Source organism: Macaca mulatta, chromosome 19 (genome assembly GCF_049350105.2).
Source record: "Macaca mulatta isolate MMU2019108-1 chromosome 19, T2T-MMU8v2.0, whole genome shotgun sequence".
Lineage (NCBI taxonomy): Eukaryota > Metazoa > Chordata > Mammalia > Primates > Cercopithecidae > Macaca > Macaca mulatta.
Window position 1 is genome coordinate 24,972,268 of NC_133424.1, and position 23,312 is coordinate 24,995,579.

General features: G+C 39.1%; 1 protein-coding gene across 1 annotated transcript in view; it reads left to right on the top strand.

The window, feature by feature from the left end:
• Positions 1-688: 688 nt before the first annotated feature.
• The window catches only part of ZNF254 (zinc finger protein 254), a 36,798-nt gene continuing 14,174 nt past the window's right edge, over positions 689-23,312 (top strand). Inside the window, exons 1-3 of the mRNA XM_028840142.2 lie at positions 689-859; positions 18,680-18,806; positions 19,289-19,384. Coding sequence (XP_028695975.2) covers positions 830-859; positions 18,680-18,806; positions 19,289-19,384 — 253 coding nt within the window. The 5' untranslated portion in view covers positions 689-829. The remainder of the gene's footprint in view (positions 860-18,679; positions 18,807-19,288; positions 19,385-23,312) is intronic.

Consider the following 23,312-nt stretch of genomic DNA (forward strand, 5'->3'; position numbering starts at 1 on the left):
TTTTTTACTTTTATTTTTTTGAGACAGAATTTCACTCTTGTTGTCCAGGCTGGAGTGTAATGACGCGATCTACACTCACTGCGGCCACCACCTCCTGGGTTCAAGCAGTTCTCCTGCCTCAGCCTCCCGAGAAGCTGGGATTACAGGCACATGCCACTACGCGTAGCTAACTTTGTATTTTTAGTGGAGATGAGGTTTCACTATGTTAGTCAGACTGGTCTTGAACTCCTGACCTCAGGTGATCCGCCCGCCTGGGCCATCGAAAGTGCTGGGATTACAGGCGTGAGTCACCGCGCCCAGCTGATGGGTTTACTTATAACGGTTTATTAAATTAGCTTTTGTACTGATAATACATTATTACTAAAGTAAAAGTTGATTTTCTCTTGAACAAAAGTTTTATGTATTATTAATATACATAAAATATGTTTGTTCACATTTTGAATACGTTGAAAAAGAGAGAGAGCAAAACGGATATAGAATTTTCGCATGCTCTGGGGTGGGCCTGGCTCAGCTCAGGGAGGAAACCCTGCCTGATAAGGCTGCAGCTTAAGCTGTCACTCTTCAGTCCAGCGTGTGATCACATCTTCTATCACTCAGGGTCTGACTAGGCGGGGCCTTAAACGTTATCCAATCAGGGACGTTGGGCTGGGAACTGTCCAATCAGGCACACAGCTGGAGCGGACAGGGCGGCTTCCGGGATATGGCGGGGCCTTTGTCTCTTGCTGCCGCTGGAGCTGCAGGTCTGTCTTCACTGATCTGTATCCCCTGCTCCTAGAGGCCCCGCGTTTGTGGCGCTGTTACCAGCAGGTATTGGAGATCCACAGCTAAGATGCCGGGACCCCCTAGAGGCCTAGAAATGGTAAGAATTCCAGTCCGACATCCCGAGAGAGGGGAGGGGGCTGGTTGGAACTGGTGGGAAGCGGTTGTGGCGGGACGCAGGCCTCCCTGCAGTCAGCTCCACAATCTGCGCCCGGAGTTCTCCTTTCCCAGCTCGGCCTCAGTCCCCTGCAGAAATAAGATGGCGGCTACGCTGACAGCCAAATCCCCAGGCGTCCTGTCTCTTCCCTGCGCAGTGACCCGCAGTCCCGCGTCTCTCCCAAATTGTGCAGGGACCCAGGGATGGTCGTCAGGGGAGAATCCTGACTCGGGTTGCGTGTTCATGAACGGGAAGAGCTTTGGTCTGTGGGGTTCCCAGGCCCTCTTTTTTTCCCATTAAAAATTTATGGGCGTCACTGCAAAAATACTAAGTAATTTAATAAAAGAATAATTGAAAAAATTGTACAGCACCCAGCTGTGGTTTGTAATTTGTGGTCCATGGAAGGGGCTTGAAGAAAAGATTGATATAAGGTTCATGATAAAGAAAACCAAATTCAATAATTGGCTAGGTACAATTATCTAGCTTTTTTTTTTTTGGAGACAGTCTCACTCTTTTGCCCAGGCTGGGGTGCAGTGGTATGATCTCGACTCACCGCAACCTCTGCCTCTTGGGTTCAAGCGATTCTCCTGCCTCAGCCTCCCTAGTAGCTGGGATTACAGGCGCCCGCCACCATAATTTTTTTATTTTTAGTAGAGACGGGGTTTCACCATGTTGGCCAGGCTGGTCTCCAACTCCTGACCTCAGGTGATCCACCCACCTCGGCCTCCGAAAGTGCTAGGATTACAGGAGTGAGCCGCCGTGCCCAGCCTATTTTCTTGATTTTTACATTCAAGGTAGAAGTAGCCTGGTAATGTAATCAGAGCTCAATTGGCAGCTTATTCTTGGTTAAGCCTGAATTTTGTTTCCGCTAATGTAGTAATATACCAAAAAAATGCTCTTGAGTTTAGATTTTTATTTTTAGAAGTAGAAATCCGGGGACTAGAGCCACCTCAATCTAATTGCCTGCCACTTAATTATTTTCACATTCCATAGGGGACTGATTTTTTTCTGAAATTTTCACATGTGTCCCAAGCAGGGCTTCAAGTTCACCCCTCATCCCCTATTCCTCCAGCCTAACTCTGGCTTGCAGGAAAATACTAAATTTCCCGTTTCGTTTGATATTCCCAAATGCCAGTTTCCCCTCCCTAATTCACTTTATCATATATTTGTCCTTTAGTGTACGTTTTGATACCTATTTTAATTTTTTTTTTTTTTTAAATTTTTGAGACAGAGGCTTGCTCTGTCGCCTCAGATGGAGTGCAGTGGTGCGATCTAGGCTGTCTGCAACCTCTGCCTTATGGGATCAAACGATTCTCTTGTCTCAGTCTCCCAAGTAGCTGGAATTACAGGCGCCCGCCCCTATACCTGGCTAATTTTTGTATTTTTGGTAGAGACTGGGCTTCACTGTATTGGCCAGGATGGTTTCAAACTCCTAGCCTCAAGCCATACGCCTGCCTCGGCCTCCCAAAGAGCTGGTATTACAGACGTGAGCCACCTCGCCTGGTCAATTAATCATTTTTTGACAGCATTTGATGGCACATTTAAAAAGATTTGTTTTCTTTTTGTAAATATTTCCTATGAGAAGAAAGCAAAGAATAATCTCTTGACACTGTATTGTAAAATATCTCTGTGTGTTTTTTTCTTCTATTTTCCCTAGACACAGATATCTTATCAGAATGTTTTTGGGTCAAGTTTTCCTTTTGGAAACTATAGTGTGATGTGTCTTTAGTCACCGTTCGGTTTTCTTGGACCTGGGTTTCAGAACAGTATTGGGATAAACTAAGATACCCACCGTGGCTGTGTCTGCTAGAGTGTCTAGTAAATATCAGCTTTGGGTCATATTCTCTCATAGGAAAATCTGAGGTATTGAGTGTAGCTTCCCAAGTGTGCAGGTGGATGCCCTGAGTCTAAGAGGCATTTCCTGGTGCACTTTTTTTTTTTTAAAGCTAATTTTTTGAGACATTAATATTGTCTTCACCCAACCTGGCTTTTGTTTCTTAAAGACACATTGCTGGTCAGCCAATCAGATACTAGTATTGAGGAGAAAACAAGTAATTTCTAACTCCTGGTTTCCTTTAGAGGGCAGAAAAATAGTAAAAAAAATTCTAGAAACAAACAAAACAAAACCAAACCAGGGCCAGGCACAGTGGCTCACGGCCTGTAATCCTGGCACTTTGGGAGGCCAAGGAGGGCGGATCATGAAGTCAGGAGTTCAAGACCAGCTGGCCAACATGGTGAAACCCCATCTCTACTAAAAATATAAAAAAATAAAATAAAATACATAGCTGGGTGTAGTGGTACACGGCTGTAATCACAGCTACTCAGGAGGCTAAGGCAGGAGAATCACTTGAACCTTGGAGGTGGAGGTTGCAGTGAGCGGATATCACGCCACTGCACTCCAGCCTGGGCGACAGAGTGAGACCCCTTCTCAAAAACAAAAACAAACCCCAAAAAACTGACCCCAGTGAGATGGTGTAAAAACTTGTGGAATAAAATGCGTCTGAGGCACTCAATGGAGCATAGTTAGAGTCTCCTGAGAGGGGGTTATTGAGCACTTCAGTGAGTAGGATGGGTTGGGACAGTCTCTCAAGTATTTGGGTTGCCTGACTTGACACATGATTAAGACATATCTGTGTCTTGAAAAGGTTTTTTCACGTATTTTGACCGAAGGTTTGTTTTTGGTTTTTTGAGACAGAGTTTCCCTCTGTCACCCAGGCTGGAGTACAGTGGTGCCATCTCAGCCCACTGCAACCTCTAGATCTTGAGTTCAGGTGATTCTCATGCCTCAGCCTCCCAAGTAGCTGGGACTACAGGTGTGCGCCACCACACTCAGCTCGTTTCTGTAGTTTTAGTAGAGATGGAGTTTCATCATGTTAGCCAGGCTGTTCTCAAACTTCCGGCCTTAAGTGACTCCTCTGCCCGGGCCTTCCAAAGTGCTGAGACTACAGGCCTGAGCCACTGTGCCCAGCTCACCTCAGTTTTTTAACTGTGTATTGCGTTTTATTAGTAGAGCTTGAAAGGTAAGAAAATATTTACAAAGGGCATAAAAGAGGTGAGTTTCAAAAACATTAATATCTAATAATATATTTTATTTGTTGAAAATTTTCATTTCCCTTTTTCTTTCTCAGAGTGAGTTTAGCAAGTTTCTCGGGCATGTTTATTTTATGGCTGAGTGATTTTTTTTTTTTTATTTTTTTTGAGACAGAATCTCACTCAGTCGCCCAGGCTAGAGTGCAATGGTGCCTCTCGGCTCACTGCAACCTCTGCCTCCCGGGTTCAAGCGATTCTCCTGCCTCAGCCTCCTTGGTAGCTGGGATTTCAGGCACATACCACCATACTTGGCTAATTTTTGTATTTTTAGTAGAGATGGTTTCACCATGTTAGGCTGGTCTCAAACTCCTGACCTCAGGTGATCCACCCGCCTCGGCCTCCCAAAGGGCTGGGATTACAGGAATGAACCATGCTTGGCCTGTGGCTGAGTGATTTCAAACAGAATTCCATCTAGCTTTTAGACTGGTAGCTACCAAGGAAAAAAAGAAAAAAAAAAAATCTCTCTTCAATTTCAGCTGTAGACAATGAATACATTTCCATAAAACAATGTGGTAGATAATTGATGAGTTACATAGATTCCTGAAAACTTCAGTTCCTTTTTTTAGCCGGGTAAATTTTTGATAGTGAGTATCTTTGTTCTATGTCCTGTGTTTTTTTGTGTGTTTGATTGTTTTTGAGATAAACAGTTGCACTGCAACACCCAGGCTGGAGTACAATGGTGCAATCTTAGCTCACTGCAACCTCCAGTTCCCAGGTTCAAGTGATTCTCCTGTGTCTGCCTCCTGAGTAGCTGAGACTACAGGCATGTGTCACCACACCTGGCTAGTTTTTGTATTTTCAGTAGAGATGAAGTTTCACGGTATTGGCCAGGCTAGTCTCGAACTCCTGACCTCGAGTGATCTGCCCATCTCAGCCTCCCAAAGTGCTGGGATTACAGGCATGAGCCACTGCGCCCAGCCCAATATCCTGTTATTTTGATTTTTGAGTTTAATGCTACATTTTATGTGATGAAACTTGGTACCTCCTAGAAGTGTTCCTATGTGATTAATTTTTTTTTTTTTTAAGTGGAGTTTTGATCTTATTGCCCAAGGTGGAGTGCAATGGGTGATCTCGGCTCACCTCAACCTATGCCTCCTGGGTTCAAGCAGTTCTCCTGCCTCAGCCTCTTGAGTAGCTGGGATTACAGGCGCCCACCACCATGCCTGGCTAATTTTTGTATTTTTAATAGAGACGGGGTTTCACCATGTTGGCCAGGCTGGTCTTGAACTCCTGACCTCAGGCGATCCGTCGCCTCGGCCTCCCAAAGTGCTGGGATTACAGGTGTGAGCCATCACGCTGGGCCAAGCAATCGTCTTGTACCTCGGCCTTCCAAGTAGCTGGGACTACCGGCATACAGCACCATGCCTTAGGTAATTTTTGTTTTTGTAGTTTCTTAGAGATGGGATTTTTCCATGTTGCTCAGGCTGGTGTCAAACTCCTGAGCTCAGGCAATCCACCTGTCTTGGCCTCTCAGAGTGCTGGGATTACAGGCGTGAGTCATTGTGCCTGATCATACCATATTTTCTTTATTCAGTCTACCATTGATAGACATTCAAGTTGATTCCATGTCTTTGCTACTGTGAATAGTGCTGCAGTGAACACCCTTGTGCATGTGTCTTTATGACAGAATAATTTATATTTCTTTGGGTATATACCCAATTATGAGGTTGCTTGATGAAATGGTAATTGTTTTTTTTTTTTTTTTTTTGAGATGGAGTCTCGCTCTGTTGCCCAGGCTGGAGTGCAGTGGCCGGATCTCAGCTCACTGCAAGCTCTGCCTCCCGGGTTTACACCATTCTCCTGCCTCAGCCTCCCGACTAGCTGGGACTACAGATGCCCGCCACCTTGCCCAGCTAGTTTTTTTTTTTTTGTATTTTTTTAGTAGAGACGGGGTTTCACCGTGTTAGCCAGGATGGTCTCGATCTGCTGACCTCGTGATCCGCCTGTCTCGGCCTCCCAAAGTGCTGGGAATATAGGGTTGAGCCACCGCAATGTACCCTTTTAAAAAACAGCAGTGTATAAGTATTCCCTTTTCTCTGCAACCTTGACATAATCTATTTTTTGGCTTAATAGCCGTTCTCACTGGCGTGAGATGGTATCTCATGGTTTTTCTTTGCATTTCTCCAATAATTATTGATAAGCATTTTATTATATGTGTGTTAGCCACATGTTTGTCTTCTTTTGAGAAGCATCTTTTTCATGTTTTTTTGTCTGCATTTTAGTGAGGTCTTTTTTTTCTTGTAAACTTGTTTAAGTTTCTTATGGATTCTGGATACTAGACCTTTGTTAGAAGCATAGTTTGAAAATATTTCCTATTATTCTGTAGGTTGTCTATTTACTGTGTTGATAGTTTCCTTTGCTGTAAAGAAGCTCTTTAGTTTAATTAGGTCCAATTTGTCAATTTTTGCTTTTTTGCAGTTGCTTTTGGTATCTTCATCATGAAATCTCTACTAGATTCTATGTCTAGAATGGTATTTCCTAAGTTATCTTCCAGGGTTTTTTATAATGTTAAAATAAACATTTCAGTCTTTAATTAATCTTGAGTTGATTTTTGTATATGGTGTAATAAAGGGGTCCAGTTTCAGTCTTCTACATAATGTTAGCTAGTTATTCCACCACCATTTATTGCATAGGGAATTGTTTCCACATTTCTATTGTCACCTTTGTTGAAGATCAGATGGTTGTAGGTGTGTGACATTATTTCTGGACTGTCTATTCTGTTACATTGGTCTATGAGTTTGTTTTTGTACCAGTTCCATGTGGCTTTGTTTACTGTAGCTCTGTAGTATAGTTTGAAGACAGGTAATGTAATGCCTTCAGCTTTGCTGTTTTTGCTTATGATTACCTTGGCTATTCAGACTCTGTTTTGGTTTTATATGAATTTTACAATAGTTTTTTTTTTTTTTTAGTTAAAAATATTTTGGTCATTTGATTAGAATAGCATTAAATCTGTAAATATTTTGGGGGACATTATGATCATTTTTAGGATATTGATCTTTTCTGTTTATGAGCATAAAGTTGTTTTCCATTTGTGCCTTTTCTGACTTCTTTAAGCATTGTTTTGCAATTCTTATAGAGATCTTTCACCTTCCTGGTATTTGTAGATATTTTATTCTTTTTGCAGCAGTTGTGAAGGGATTGTGTTTATGATTCATATTTGGCTTGGATGTTGTTGATTTACAGGAGCACTACTAATTTTTGTACACTTATTTTGTATCCTGAAATGATACTGAAGTTGTTTTTCTGCCAAGAAAGAGCTTTTCTGCCAAGTTAAAGAGCTGTTTTGCTAAGACTAGATGGTTTTCCAGATGGAGAATTATGTTGTCTGCAAATAGGGATTGTTTGACTTCCTCTCTTCCTGTTTAAATGCCTTTTGTTTATTTTTTTATTTTTGTGAGATGGAGTCTCGCTCTGTCACCCAGGCTGGAGTGTAGTGGCATAGTCTTGGCTCACCGCAAATTCCACCTCCCAGGTTCAAGCGATTCTCCTGCCTCAGCCTCCCGAGTAGCTGGGATTACAGGCGTCCGCCACTGTGCCTGGTTAATTTTTGTATTTTTAGTGGAGGCGAGGTTTCACCATGTTGGCCAGGCTGGTCTCGAACTTCTGACCTCGTGAGCTGCCCGCCTTGGCCTGCCAAAGCGCTGAGATTACAGGCGTGAGCCACTGTGCCTGGCCAAATTGCCAAAGTTTTGCCTAATTACTATAACCAGTACTTCCAATTTTATGTTGAATAGTAGTGTTGAGAGAAGGCATCTTTGCCTTGTGCTGGTTTTCAAAGAGGAATGCTTTGTTTGCTTGCTTGTTTGTTTTTCTTTTTGAGATAGAGTCTCACTTTGTCTCCCAGGCTGGAGTGCAGTGGCACAATCTCGGCCCTCTGCAGCCTCAACCTTCTGGGTTCAAGTGATTCTCTTTGCTCAGCCTCTTGAGTAGCTGGGATTACAGGCACCTGCCATCATACCTGGCTAATTTTTGTATTTTTAGTGGAGATAGGGTTTTGCCATGTTAGCCAGGTTGATCTTGGAATCCTGACCTCAGGTGTTCCACCTGCCTTGGCCTCCCAAATTGCTGAAATTATAGGCATGAGCTACTGCACCTGTCCACTTTCAGGTTTTTGTCCATTCAGTATGTTTGCTGATGGTTTGTCATAGATAACTTACTATTTTAAAGTATGTACCTTCAGTGGCTAGGTTGTTGAGGGTTTTTAACATGAAAGATCTTAAATTTTATCAAAAGCTTTTTCTGCATCTATTGCGGTAATCTTGTGGTTTCTGTCTAGTTTTGTTTATGTGATGAATCACATTTATTGATTTGTGTATGTTGAACCAACCTTGCATTCCCAGAATAAATTCTACTTGATCATACTGGGTTAGCTTTTTGATATGCTGCCGGATTTGGTTTGTCAGTGTTTTGTTGAAGATTTTTGCATCAATGTTCAAAGATATTGGCCTGAATTTATTTTTGTTTTTGTTTTATCTCTGCCAGGTTTTGGTATCAGAATAATGCTGTTCTTATATAATGAGTTGGAAAGAAGTTACTTTTTCTTAATTGCTTAAAATAGTTTCTGTAGAAATAATATCAGCACTTTTTTGTACATTTGATAGAATTCAGCTGTGAATCTGTCTGGTCCTTGGCTTTATTTGGTTGGTAGGCTATTTATTACTAATTCAATTTTTGAGCTTCTTATTCATCTATTTAGGGGTTTCATTTCTTTTTTGTTAATTCTTGGAAGGATGTATTTGTTCAGTACTTTTTTCATTTTTTCTAGATTGTCTTGTTTGTGTGCACAGAGGTGTTCATAGTAGACTTCAAGTTATTTTTGTGGGTCAGTGGTAATGTCTCTCTTTTGTTATTTCTAATTGTGTTTATTTGGGTCATCCCTTCTTCCTGCATTAATCTAGTTAGTGGTTTATTTATTTTTTTCATAGATTTAATTCCGGGATTTTTTTATATTTTGTGAAGTTTTATGTCTAAATCTCAGTTTAGATCTGATTTTGGTTATTTCTTGTCTGCTGCTACCTTAGGGATTGATTTGCTCTTGCTTCTTTCATTCTTTTATTGATGACGTCAGGTTGTAAAATGAAGATCTTTCTAACTTTATGATTTGAGCATTAAATGCTATAAATTTCCCTTTAATGCCATCTTAGCTATATTGCAGAGATTCTGATGTGTTTTTTGGGTTTTTTTTTTGTTTGTTTGTTTGTTTTTTTTTTTGAGATGGAGTTTTACTCTTGTTGCCCAGGCCAAATGCAATGGCACAGTCTTAACTCATTGCAACCTCCGCCTCTCGGGTTCAAGCATTCTCTTACCTCAGCCTTTCAAGTAGTTGGGATTACAGGCATGTGTCACCATGCCTGCCTAAATTTTTGTAATTTTAGTAGAGACAGGATTTCACCATGTTGGCCAGGCTGGTCTCGAACTGCTGACCTCATGTGATCTGCTTGCCTCAGCTTCCCAAAGTGCTGGGATTACAGGTATGAGCCACCGTGCTTGGCCTGTTCTTTGGTTCTTATTTGTTTAAAAGAACTTCTTGGTTTCTGCCTTAATATCATTATTTACCAAAAAGTTATTCAAGTGCAGGTTGTTTAATTTTTATGTAATTGTATCAGTTGTTATATTTTTATTGAACTATATTTCTGTTCAGCTGTGGGCTGTGTTTGGGTTTGTATAATTTTGAGATTTTTGAATTTGCTGAGGATTATTCTATTTCTGATTGTGTGGTCAGTTTTTGAGTATGTGCCACATGATGATGAGAACAATGTATGTTATGTTATTTTTAGATGAAGACTTCTGTAGATGTCTATTAGGACTGTTTGGTCAAGTGTGGAGTTTAGATCCTAATGTTTTGTTAATTGTCTTCTTCAGTTATCTATTAGTGCCTGTGGGATGTTGTAGTCTCCCACTATTATTGTGTCAGAATCTGAAACTCTTCATAAGTCTCTAAGAACTTGCTTTATTCATGTGAACCCATGAATTTTATATAACGCCTTTCTGTCTTCTGCTTTTTCTCCCATAATCATTCTTACATGTGCACACAGTGTGCAAAATTCAGATGTCCAAGAGTTCAAGGACATGTTTAGAGACCTGTCTGTTGTAAAACAAAATATAAATTAGAAATAAGAGGCTTAGTCTACATTAAAATAAGGGAAAATATTAAAACCTCTTTTCTTAAAACATTTAGATTATGTGTAGATTTTTATCCCTGTTTTTTTGAAATATATGTAAGTCATATTAACAGCAAAATAAACCTTTTGTCATATTTTTGGTCTCAGGATTGTCTTTATCTGGGACCTGAGATTAATTGCTTTGTTTTTGCTTTGGCAAAAGATTATTCTTATGATTTTTAGTCTTTTAAAGTTGACACAGATTTGTTCAGAGTAAAGCTCATTCCAAGAGCACACAAAAGCCAAGCATAAAAATAGATAAAATTTAGCAATACAGAATTATAAAGATTAAAAGATACTGAGTAAGTTGTTTGACAGAAACCTGATTATCCATGGTGATTGTTTGCGGGCTGAAGTATTTATACTACAAAAGCAAAAAGAGTTTAGTTTATGGCTGGACGTGGTGGCTCATGCCTGTAATCCCAGGATTTTGGGAGGTTGAGGTGGGCAGATCACCTGAGGTTGGGAGTTTGAGACCAGCCTGACCAACATGGAGAAACCCCATCTTTACTAAAAATACAAAATTAGCAGGGCAGGGTGGCACATGCCTGTAATCCCAGGTATTCGGGAGGCTGAGGCAGGATAGTTGCTTGAACCTGGGAGGTAGAGGTTGTGGTAAGCTGAGATCATGTCATTGCACTCCAGCCTGGGCAGCAAAAGCAAAACTCTGTCTCAAAAATAAAATAAAAAAAACAAGCAAACAAACAAAAGTTCAGTTTATAAACTGAACAGTGGAGTCTGTTGTCATACCTTGGTTTCTATTTATTACTTCAGTACAATTAGTATAGTTATGTGCAGTGTTTGTAGACAGCCTCATTCATATACATTCACTAGTATTTTCTACAATAATATGAATAAAGCCATAATATTTACTTTAAGTGAATTCCTTAAATAGCCATTTTAGTGTTGTGATTCATACTTTTGAAATGTAGTTTTTGAACTGGATTATAGTTACAGAAAAATTTTAAAGATTCCACATACATTATGAGTAGTACATTAAAATTATTCATACTTACATATTTATGTTTAATATCCAAAGAAAATTTACTACCAGTAGATGTTAGTCTGATAGGCTTATTAATTTAACCAATAGGGATAATTATAAGTAAGCATAATGTTAGTGTCTTTCATTTCACAAATTGGAATGCTGCTATTACAGGACAAATAAAGGCAAGTGATGTGGCCACCCAAAAACTGTAATAACTCTCTAGTGAGCTATGTTGCAGGCTCACATATATTCCATTGTACTATCACAGTCAGATTTTAATTTTTTATCAAAAGTACTGGTGGAAGTTGTCAAATATATTTCAATATAGATTCTGCCTTCAGTGGCTAGATGAGAGCAGCAGAGATGAATACAAACTTAAAATTCCACTGATAATATGCCCCCTTTCTTCATAATACTCATATTACTCATGCTGAGAGTAGCTATGCACTCTGGGTATTTAGAGAGAAATTCTTTTCAGAGGAATATTTTCTGGCTGACTTGATCAATCTTATATCTAATCTCAGGTTTTTTTTAAAGAGGCTTTTAACTTCCTTTTTTCTCAGTATAATCTTTCTTGGAGTGAGAGCTGTTTTTCTTTTGAATGCTTTGTATGTCTGTTTTAGAATCCCTATTAGTATCCCATAATATCTCTGAAAGACATGGGCTATCACAGTGAGAACTCTTGGAGCTATCTTTATCTGGATGCATGCTGGAAATCCAGCAGTATTTTTTCCATGTAACCATTATAAATAGAAACTGTGGCTTAAATAATGCTCTCATTACCATATTGTGAAGGTGCAGTTCTACCCAAGAGGCCTGTAGGCTCTCCTTCTGCAGCTCAGGCTTCACTCTTTTTTGTTTTTTTTTGAGACAAAGTCTTGCCCTGTCTCCCAAGCTGGAGTGCAGTGACATGATCTCAGCTCCCTGCAACCTCTGCCTCCTGGGTTCAAGCGATTCTTCTGCCTCAGCCTCCAAGCAGCTGAAATTACAGGTGCCCACCAGCACGCCCAGCGATTTTTTTTTTTTTGGTAGAGATGGGGTTTCACTTTGTTGGCCAGGCTGGTCTCGAACTCCTGGCCTCATGATCCACCAGCCTCGGCCTCCCAAAGTGCTAGGATAACAGGCATGAGCCACCGTGCCCAGCCAGGCTTCACTCTTTGATGTGACACTGAAGTGCTGCTGTGACAATTGGCATTCACCTAAGATGTGAGCTGCCAGCCGTGAGCCCTGTGCTGTGGGCTGTACGTCAGTGGCAGATGGTAGGAAACAAAAGAGGACACTGGCCACCAGAAGAGGGGAAGCAAGAGTGCTCTAGCCCAGTCCTCAGGGAGTAGAGAGCCACTGATTTAAAATGCAAGTAGCCAAAAGGATAGCACCCTATTCAGTCACTATTGTAGAAGAGTGAAAGTCTACCTGGCTTGAAGTTGCAAAACTACCTTCTGTCATGAAGATGTGAAAAGCTGATTTTGTCATTGAATATAACCAATTAGCACACATGGATGGCCTCCCCAGTGACCAGGTGAATTTAGGATGAACTATGTATGACATGGTGCTGTAAAATCTTCTACTTGTGAACCAATTATGGTAACTGTCTTTCTGTCTTTTCAATCTCTTAAGTAGACTGGGGCTAAAGAGAATTTTTTAAAAACTATATTTTCCAAATGCTATCTAGAATTACCAGACATAATATAAACACACAAGGTGCCAACCAAGCTTTACTGTAGAGGGGACTTTCCCTCGTAGTCTTCTAGTCAGCTCACAATTGTGCTGTAAAATGCATGCTGTCACCTAAATATGCAGACAGAATTGTGTCTCTGCCTATTTGGTATCTAGAGTGGCTAGACCAGATTTCTGCAAACTTTATAGAGCAGATATTAATCATTTTACTTCATTCAATGACTCTTGTATCTTCAGAACTGAAACTGATTCAGAGACCATGGAGCCCAGAAACCTAATCATAGTAACAGTGTGCATTGGGTTGATACGGAGACATGAGAATCTCCACTTCTCTTTTCCTTCTCTCGCTAAAATGCTCACAATTGCAGGTAACAACTGCTGCTACTCCACCCATCTGGGACCTAAGTCTGCAGCTCTAAATTCTAAATCTAGGTCTTGAAATTTGAAAAAAAAAAAAAAAAAAATTCCAAAACTTTTGTTCGAGAATACAACTATTTTTACTTATGAAACTCAGAGAGACATTAAAATAAGAGCACAATTACGGCTTTCTCCCTTCCTTCAACTATGTATTCATCTCTTGAAACTGTTCACTATTGCCACAAATAGGTGTAAGTTAAATTAATAATGACACACTGGACACTATATTGTATACCCTTACCCTTAGTGTACAGTCAGTCAATAATTAAAGTTATTTATTTAAACAAGAATTTTTGACAAACAAGTTTGTATGTCTCTTTTTTTTTTGCCTTCGCAAATCCACTTGTAACTGCTGCTAATCAAAGTGTAAATTCCAGGCATCTTGAATATTTCTTCTCAAGTTACAATACTTAAACTTGGCCCAAATAAACCGTCTACTTATAGTCATGTTGTGTCAGCTTTTTTTTTTTTTTTTTTTTAGACGGAGTTTTGTTCTAGTTGCCCAGGCTGGAGTGCAATAGCTTGATCTTGGCTCACCGCAACCTCTGCCTCCCGAGTTCAAATGGTTCTCCTACCTCTGCCTCCCAAGTAGCTGGGATTACAGGCATGGGCCACCTTCCCCAGCTAATTTTGTATTTTTGGTAGAGATGGGGTTTCTCTATGTTGGTCAGGCTGGTCTCAAACTCCTGACCTCAGGTGATCTTCGACCTCAGGGGATCTACCTGCCTCGGCCTCCCAAAGTGCTGGAATTACAGGCATGAGCCATGGGACCCAACCTGTATCAGCCTTTTTTTAGGTAAAATATTACTTAGAATTTTCAAGAGCAGCCTCTATGAGTAGATCTTTTGATTGTATTCCACTTTCTGTAACAGCCAAGAATGCAGAGTGATGTTTATTTTATTTAGAATCTGCAAATAAGGTCTGGTCTCTGCCTTTTTATTTCTGTTTCTTTTTTTATGAAACAGGGTCCGACTTTAGATTGAGAATGTACAGAAAACCAGCAGGAGGCATTTTCTGCATTGTGAGATGTCAACATAGACATTTCAGATCCCTCCTTTGAGAGTGTGGCTCTTTGACCTTTTCACATCTTGTGTGTTCATCTGCTAGTTATGTGAGAGGCCCCAGGTGTAAATAGAATCTGATGACAGAATCTCTAAGTGTAAACAAGCATCTTAGGAGTGAGAGATCAAGGCCACAAAGTAGCCAGATCCCTGAGCACAACTATACCTACCTAGAGAATGTGATACTAGAGTATTCTTGCACTTCTACATACCCAAAAGCTAGCTAATCAGGACAGGTGATCCAGGTTCTGGAGTTCCACCAGGGTACTTCCATTTTCTATTTAGAATCAGCCTGAGTCTCTCCTGCCGGCTTATTATTGAACCGTCAGCCCAGAGTCACTGGAAATGCTCTCATAATCAACTAGGCATCTTTGAGACATTTGAGAATCTCCAGAACAGAAATGTGTCAGGCTGACAAGAGTGGTTAATTTTGCTTCTGTCTTAGTATAAACGAAATGAATCATCCTGTGATTGTTCCTCCCCTCATACAAGAGATGTCTTTGGTTGGTACCCAGATGAGAGTTTCTCCAGTTCCCTGATACTTGGGTGAAAAACAAGGAGGAGATCTGCAGACTCAAACAGATAAACTAATTGCTTCCATTTCATATAGTCATTAGAAAAATAGATAAGGCGGTCATGGTCCCTACCATGCAGGAACTTTTAGTCTAGACTAGCAACTGGATAAATGATTTAATTATGCATCATATGGTGGGTACAATAAATAGATGTGTGCAAAAATATGGGCTTTATTTGGTCCATTTTCTTTATATTGTGACTTCTGATGTCTATACCTGAACATATATTAATAAACAAAGTTATTTTTTTTTTGCCTTGCTAAGAATACTTATCTTCTAAAAATTATTCTAGAAAACCTTAAGGGATTTGTTTAAATTGCTTATTAGTATGTGATAAAAAATTGACAGGGCAGTGGGGCTAAAAAAAGATAAAATTACACAAACTCTGAGATTTAAGTTTTGTTTTGTTTTTCTTTTAGGTAAGCTTAAAAAAAGAAACAGAAATAAAAATACTCCCCAGTGGCATAAAGAACAGAATTTTACATCAGCTCTACACCCTCCCCCAGCCCTGTTCAGATTCACCCTTTTTGAAGGCTTTATTTAGGTCTTTCCCTACCCTGGAGTCTTGCCTCACACAACTAACTAGAAGAGATCAGAGTTTTGGCTGATGAATCCTTTTGCCTTTTTAGAGTTGGTGCTCACAATTTTCTGAAACCCAGTGGCAGATAAATAGAAAATATAACATGTATTATAGGGTCTTAATTTATTAATTTTATATTAAAACCAGTGTTTACAGAGACATTCCATTTAGCAGCTTGTTTTCTGTTCCTGCAGATATAGTAGTTGATTCACAAGTCACAAAATAGCAAATATAAACACAGTAAAAATTCATCTACATTTCATTAAACTCTATTTGTATCCTTCTCAACTGTCTGCATTTAGATTTTATTCTGTGAATTTAAAAAAAATTAATGAACGATAAACAGAAGAGGAAATAAAAATGCTGGGTCTTTAAATACTTGGACTTATTGGACACTTAGTATCAACTCACAGAGTGTTATTAGAATCAAATAATGTGCTATCACAGTGCTTTGTAACATCCTATTGATCACATAGTACCTGCTTAATAAACATTGCATTAGGACATGTGCACATGTTGTTTTCCAAATGCAGACTTACTCAGAGGTTGCTGCTTTCTGTTTTCTCTGTAAACTTTAAAGAGCCAGAAAATAATATGATACTTTAAGATAGAGAATGATTGTCTTCATTTGCATCAGAAGTATTTGTGTTGTTACAAAACTGCTGAGTGTAAGGAGCTCTGTGCTGTGCCTCATTTTTCTAACTAATGCTAATAATGAACCCAGAGAGAGTGACACCAGCATTGACAGAAGACTTGTTTAGAACACCTATTTATGGTCCATTTCCAAACCTGAAGAATCACATTACATAGAGTGGGGCCATGTTTACTAAGTGATTTATAAGCTCATTAAAGCTAGAGTGACAATGCTTAGGTAAGTGGTTATAAGCTCAGGCTTCTAATTAGAATCTCATGACCAATTCACAGAAGTATCTTTACTTGTACCCTTTTCACAGTTTCTGTTTTGGGTGAAAGCATCTATTTGTTTTAATTAAGTGCCTCATGTGACTCTCAGGTGCCAGAATCAAATTCGTGGAGTTCAAGATACATTCATCAGAGTTAAGTTCCACCTTTGCACTAAAGAATGGTCCAGGAATCTATTCTGTTTGGGTTTGATAAGGACAGGACACTGTGGCCAATATTTCTTGCCCTTTTTTTGAGATGGAGTCTCGCTGCCTCACCCAGGCTGGAGTTTTATGAATGGCACGATCTCGGCTCACTGCAACCTCTGCCTCCCAGGTTCAAGTGATTCTCCTGCCTCAGCCTCCCGAGTAGCTGGGATTACAGGTGCCTGCCACCATGCCCAGCTAATTTTTGTATTTTTGATAGAGAGGGGGTTTCACCCTGTTGGCCAGGCTGGTCTCGAACTCCTGACCTCAGGTGTCCACCTGCCTTGGCCTCCCAAAGTGCTGGGATTCAATATTTCTATTACTGTAGCAGAAATTGCCGGTGTTTGTAACAGGGGAGAGCACCTGGGGACATAAAAAAGAGAAACTTAAATTTTTATCTCTGTGGAGCAGCTCATTGTTCCTGAATCTTTATTGTTATAAAGGACAGAAACGGGTAGAGTTTTTCTGTCTTGGGCCTTCTGACTTTGAGTGTGGTGGTAACAAGTGAACATGTGGTGCTCAGAATTTTAAAGGCATATTCTCAGGATGCAGGTGTAATTAGTCCAGAAAATCTCATCTGAGAAAGAATTCTAAAGGAGGAGGAGAAAGAGAAAAAGTGACTTTTCTTCAGCTAAACGTGTCTTAGATCGAGAGCTGTGTCTACTCTGCTTTTTGGAATGCCATGCATTTAGTACTTGCAAATCTTCACTTCTATACCTGTGTTTTTTCTCCCTAATGAGTTTATCTTAACTACTTTTAAAAATGTTTATGATAGTCAAGGGTGTCTGAAAAATTTTTCTATATACCAGAGCCTTCTCTACATCACGGCTTCTTATATGCCATGCAGAATTCTCACCATGAATTTGTGGTGTGCAATATTAAAAATGTTCTCCTTGTGGCTGTTGAACATGGAGAGGTGTGGATACTCAATATTTCTATGGGGAAACCCTGGGGTTCTTAGTAAAGATGTAGAACGTGTAATGTTGAGGTTCTATCTGTGTTCTTTATTATCTGTATGCATTACACAATTAAGAAAATGCTTATTTAAACAGGATGGCATTTATTACCCAGAAAGTTCTGAAAAAATTATCAAGAGAGACCTCCTTATTAGGGTGCCATAGAAAGACTACTTAAAATCACTATTAAAAACTGCAGAACATGAAAGATATCTGTATCTTGAACTTTCCATAAAACTGATTTTTTTTTATGGTTAAATTCAGACTGTAATTTACTTTAGTGGGGACAATATCTCAGTAGTAATGCCATGTCCTTCTGGGTGCATTAGCACACTATAAAAACTTGTCCTAGGGCAGTTGATGTTGATGTTAATAACTCAATAAGCTCTCTTACAGATTTTTTTCACTATAGAGTTATTTTTCTCTTCATCATTAAGCATCTTTATGGGAACTGATGTGTATAAACCATCACATTCAATCTGGCTGCCCTTTTTTTTTTTTTTGTAGATTTTCTTTGCATTTATTTTTCTTTGGTAAACGAAAGCTCTCATCTTTGTTTACAGGCTAGAAAAACTGAAACAAACAAAAAACACAGGCTGTTCCACTTACTGGATGTTTGACAAAATAGTCTTTTGGGGCCAAAACATTGGCATTACTGGTGAGCTTGGCAGAGATTCAGTAACTCAGACTTTATTTCAGATCTCCTAAAAAAAAAAATCTGCATTAACAAGATGTCCAGTTTATTGTACACATTAAAATTTGAGTGAACCTTCTAACTTAAGATGTCTATTTTGTCTGAAAAATATAAAGAACTATGTCTTTTTCCTCTGAAAAATATACATAACTCATTCTGTATTATGTAAATATAGCACTCAAAAATGTATGTTAGTGTTTATGCCTTCAATTTTACATTTTATCATCCAGACAATTATCATATATACACTGATGTTGTGAATATTTTTCCACTGTCTTTTCTCAGAGTTAGAGAATACATTAGAAAATGTTTATGTGTTGACAATTATTTTATTGGATAATTTCAATCACTCTTATAAGTCAGAATCAGTTCTGTTTACTCTAATTTTACCTTGAATCACATGAAAAATTCTGCCCATAGCCACTTTGTAAATATGTGTGTTTGTGTGTGTTTTCCAGGGACTGTTGACATTTAGGGATGTGGCTATAGAATTCTCTCTGGAGGAGTGGCAACACCTGGACATTGCACAGCAGAATTTATATAGAAATGTGATGTTAGAGAACTACAGAAACCTGGCCTTCCTGGGTGAGGATAACTTTAATACAAGATTCCTAATATAAACTAAAGCTTTCATTTCTCTTTTGTAGAATGTTTTCTGGTAATTTATGCTTTCAGATTTCTGTTTTCAAGAAAATACTGGGGATTTGTCTTGAGAAAAGAATTTCTTCAAGATGTTTCATCTTGACCTGAACTTTCCGCATTCCTGAGCTGATCTGTGTCCTGCACTTTAGATTAAGGCTAATTTCAGAAGTTTAGTGGCATGAAATATTGTTATACCTTAAAATCTAATTGGCATCACCAAATTTGATTCAGTAGTACCAGGCAGTGAAATTAAGAACCTAAAAAATTAAAATATTTTCTGAATATTTAAAAATCTCTTTTATAAATTAGTATATTGGAATAAAGTTGTTAGAATATTCTATTATATCCTCTTTACTGAGCACATTACTAAGTTGGCAATTGGAGAATATGAGCAAGATTCATGTTAGTTATTTTTAATAAAACAGGTATTGCCGTCTCTAAGCCAGACCTGATCACCTGTCTGGAGCAAGGAAAAGAGCCCTGGAATATGACGCAACATGAGATGGTGGATGAGTCCCCAGGTAGGTAAGAATGAATACAACAGATGACATGGTTGAGAGGTCCAAAGTCAAGAAGAAAGCCACTCTTTAATTTGGGAAGCTGTGTTTCAAAGGAAACAGTTTCTGGGAAGCCTAAAATTTTTTTTTTTAATTATACTCTTACATAGGGGCATCTTCTACTTATGCCTATAAAATCTAAGAATTCTACTTTCCCTTCAATGATCTTCCTTCAAGTTTACAGTGACAGCCAAAGTACTGTTCATGGCATACAAAAAGAGTGTACAATCTGACTTCTTTTTTCTTGTTTTGTGGACAGACAGATATCTCCATAATTTTGAGATACTCTGTTAAACTGTTTTTTAAGTTCTCTTTTTGCATCACGTCTGAAATGTGTGACAGTAGTAGTTTCTGTTCTATTGGTTTTTTTTTTTTTTCCCTGCACATTTCATCCCAGTTTTCATTACTGTAGTCTTGAAATCTAGTTTGAAATTATAAAGTAGGATGTCCTTCTGCTTCCTTTTTTTTCCTCAAGATTGCTTTGGCTATTCAAAGTTTATTGTAGTTTCATGTATATTTTAGGATTGTATTTTTTATTACTGTGAAGAAAAACGCTGGAATTTTGATAGGGAGTTCATTGAATCTACAGGTCACTTTGGATAATATGGCAGTTTCACAATACTTATTCTTTCAATAGAAATAAAATATTTTAAAATTTATTTGTGTCCTCTAATTTTGTTCATTGATGTATCTTTCACTTAAAAGATTTATGAACTCCTTGTTTAAATTTGTTCTAAAATTGATTATTTCATTGGTATTGTATGTAAGATTGTTTTTTTCCTCTATTTTATCAGATAGTTTGTTTTAAGTGTATGGAACCATCACTTATACTTGTATGTTAATTTTATATTTTGCTAATTAACTGAGTGTATTCATTAGTTTAAACAGGTTTTAATATACTATATTTATATCTATCTATGTGATTACATGATCTACAAACAGCAACATTTTACTTATTGGTCTTCAATTTCAATGACTTTAAATTTTTCTTTTGACTATTTTGTCTTCTATATACTTCGAGTGCTGTGTTAAAATAGAAGCTAGTTTTGCATTAGTGTCTAAATTTGAAGGAGCAGCCGGGCGCAGTGGCTCACGCCTGTAATCCCAGCACTTTGGGAGGCCGAGGCGGGTGGATCATGAGGTCAGGAGATGGAGACCATCCTGGCTAACACTGTGAAACCCCGTCTGTACTAAAAATACAAAAAATTAGCTGGGCGTGGTGGCGGGTGCCTGTAGTCCCAGCTACTCGGGAGGCTGACGCAGGAGAATGGCGTGAACCTGGGAGGCGGAGCTTACAGTGAGCCGAGATTGCGCCACTGTACTCCAGCCTGGGCAACAGAGGGAGACTCCGTCTCAAAAAAAAATTTTTTTTTTGAAGGAGCAAACACCTCTTCAAGTTTTTACAAACTGGTTTCAGAAAGTAAAAATGTATTTTTGTTGGGCCCGCAGAGTGATAAAATGCCCTCTGGGTTTGTAGTAAAGAGGGGTTGTAGCTTGGCCTTAAGGCTGCTGAGTCTGCACAAGGGTCCACCTTTAGTTGTCTTGTTAAAAGGAGCGTGGATAGTTGTAATTCTCATTTAATTTTTGGACAGAGTGAATATCCTTCAGGACTTTGCTCTGCAGGGCAGACCCAAGGGCAGGTTTCTGCAGTCAGGCCTGCGTATGGTGGGTTTTATATCAGGATGTGGATGACAAGTACAAGAGCGGATTTTCCCAGGTAGCTTTGGGTTTCTACATAGGCAAAACTGGCCATGAACTGTGGCTCAGGGAGCTGGAATTGAGTCATGGAACTGCTCCAGGGACCACAGTAAAGGTCAAGGTCTGCAGGCCTGCCAGCATGGCTATAAATGGGTATCTTTCTCCAGGCCTCTGGAAAGGCAGGACCTCCCCCACACTGTGACTGGGAAGAGTTTGGGACATTTACAGAGTAAGTTTAAAATTCTCAGGGGAACCAAGTTCGGTGGAACAATTTCTTGTCTGTAGCCAGAAACAGTAGTTCTGTAGTTTGCCACCTGAATGAGGGCCTGCCTTCTAAAAAGGATTACCTTCAATCTTGCGCTTTAGCAGAGTTTCACAACTCCTTTCCTGGATCTCAGAGTTCTTTTAAAGGCACTTATTTTTGAGCTGGGGTCTTGTAACATAACCCAGGCAGGTCTTAATATTTTGACTGAAAGCAATTCTCCAACTTTTATGTACCATGTAGCTGTCATTACAGGTGTGAACCATGGTGCCTGGTTCTCTCATAAAGGCATTTTTGTCAGCAATGGCTGACAGATTTTCTTGCTGTTGGAGAATAAGCAAATAGGGCACCTTTAATTTTTTATCTTATTAATGTCACTCTCCATATAAATTTTTACTATTTTCTACTTCAAATTTGTCTGTAATTTTAGATTCAGACATTTAGGGCAATATACTAGAATATACATGTTGTGTCTGAATTAAATTAGATAATTAGTATGCAGGCAGGCAAAAAGGAATTATAGAGCCGGGTACAGTGGCTCATGCCTGTAATCCCAGCACTTTGGGAGACTGAGGCGGGTAGATCACGAGGTCAGGAGATCGAGACCATCCTGGCTAACACTGTGAAACCCCATCCCTACTAAAAATACAAAAAATTAGCTGGGCATGGCAGCACGCACCTGTAGTCCCAGCTACTAGCGAACCTGAGGCAGGAGAATCACTTGAACCTGGGAGGTGGAGGTTGTGGTGAGCCAAGATTGTGCCACTGCACTCTAGCCTGGGAGGCAGAGCGGAGACTCCGTCTCAAAAGAAAAGGAATTATAGAAATTTCAACCACTTTTATCAGCCTATATCTAAATAATAACATAATTTATTCCCCCAATATTTGTTTTATATGTGAGGCTCTAACCATATTCTGCTAAATATATACATAATTTAGCAATGTAAAACTATTCTTTGCTTCTAAACTTGGATTACAGTAGTTTTTGGTGTAAAATAGCATATATTTAAAACATAAAAGTTGCCTATCTTATCTATTGGATGCTTATCTATTAAAAGTTTCTCATTAGCATCTCCTATTTACGATTTTATGCATTTTGTCTAAACTTTTATTGCCACATAACAGATGCCAGTAATTTAAAATGCCTGCTTTCCCTGAATGCACAGTTACAGTCAAACATTGCGCTTATCTAGACAAATTATTTGTTAATGTACATTATTGTTGCCAACTAGATTTTATGAGTAAACATTTCTTTCATTATTGTCTTACGGTTCTATATTAGTGTTTTTTTTAGTGCAGGTTTCTTAGTATCAGTTTATTTTGTCTATTGATTTCATGCATTTTAATTTTAGACAATTTACAATTCTGTTTGTATACTTTAAGTCAGTGTCTGGTTTAATTAAAAGATAAATGAGCCATATGTCTATCACAGTCAGATTATATGTGTGTGTTTATAGCTACAAATATGACCCAAATTTGGTTATAGTTTACTTGTATATATTGTATATATTCTTTCTTAGCTCATTTTCTTTTTCTTTTCTTTTTGTTTTCAGACAGAGTTTTGCACTTGTTGCCAAGGCTAGAGTGCAGTGCATGATCTTGGCTCACTGCAACCTCTGCCTCTCGGGTTCAAGTGATTCTCCAGCCTCAGTCTCCTGAGTAGCTGGGATTACAGGCACGTGCCACCATCCCTGGCTAATTTTGTATTTATTTATTTATTTATTTTTTAGTAGAGGTGGGGTTTGCCATGTTAGTCAGGCTGGTCTCGAACTCCTGACCTCAGGTGATCAGCTTGCCTTGGCCTCCCAAAGTGCTGGGATTACAGGCATGAGCCACCGTGCCCGGCCTCTTAGCTCATTTTCAATGTTGGTTTTATCTTGTCTAAGTGAGTAGCCTTGGAAATAGTCTTATTTTCGCCATGTGTTTAATGAT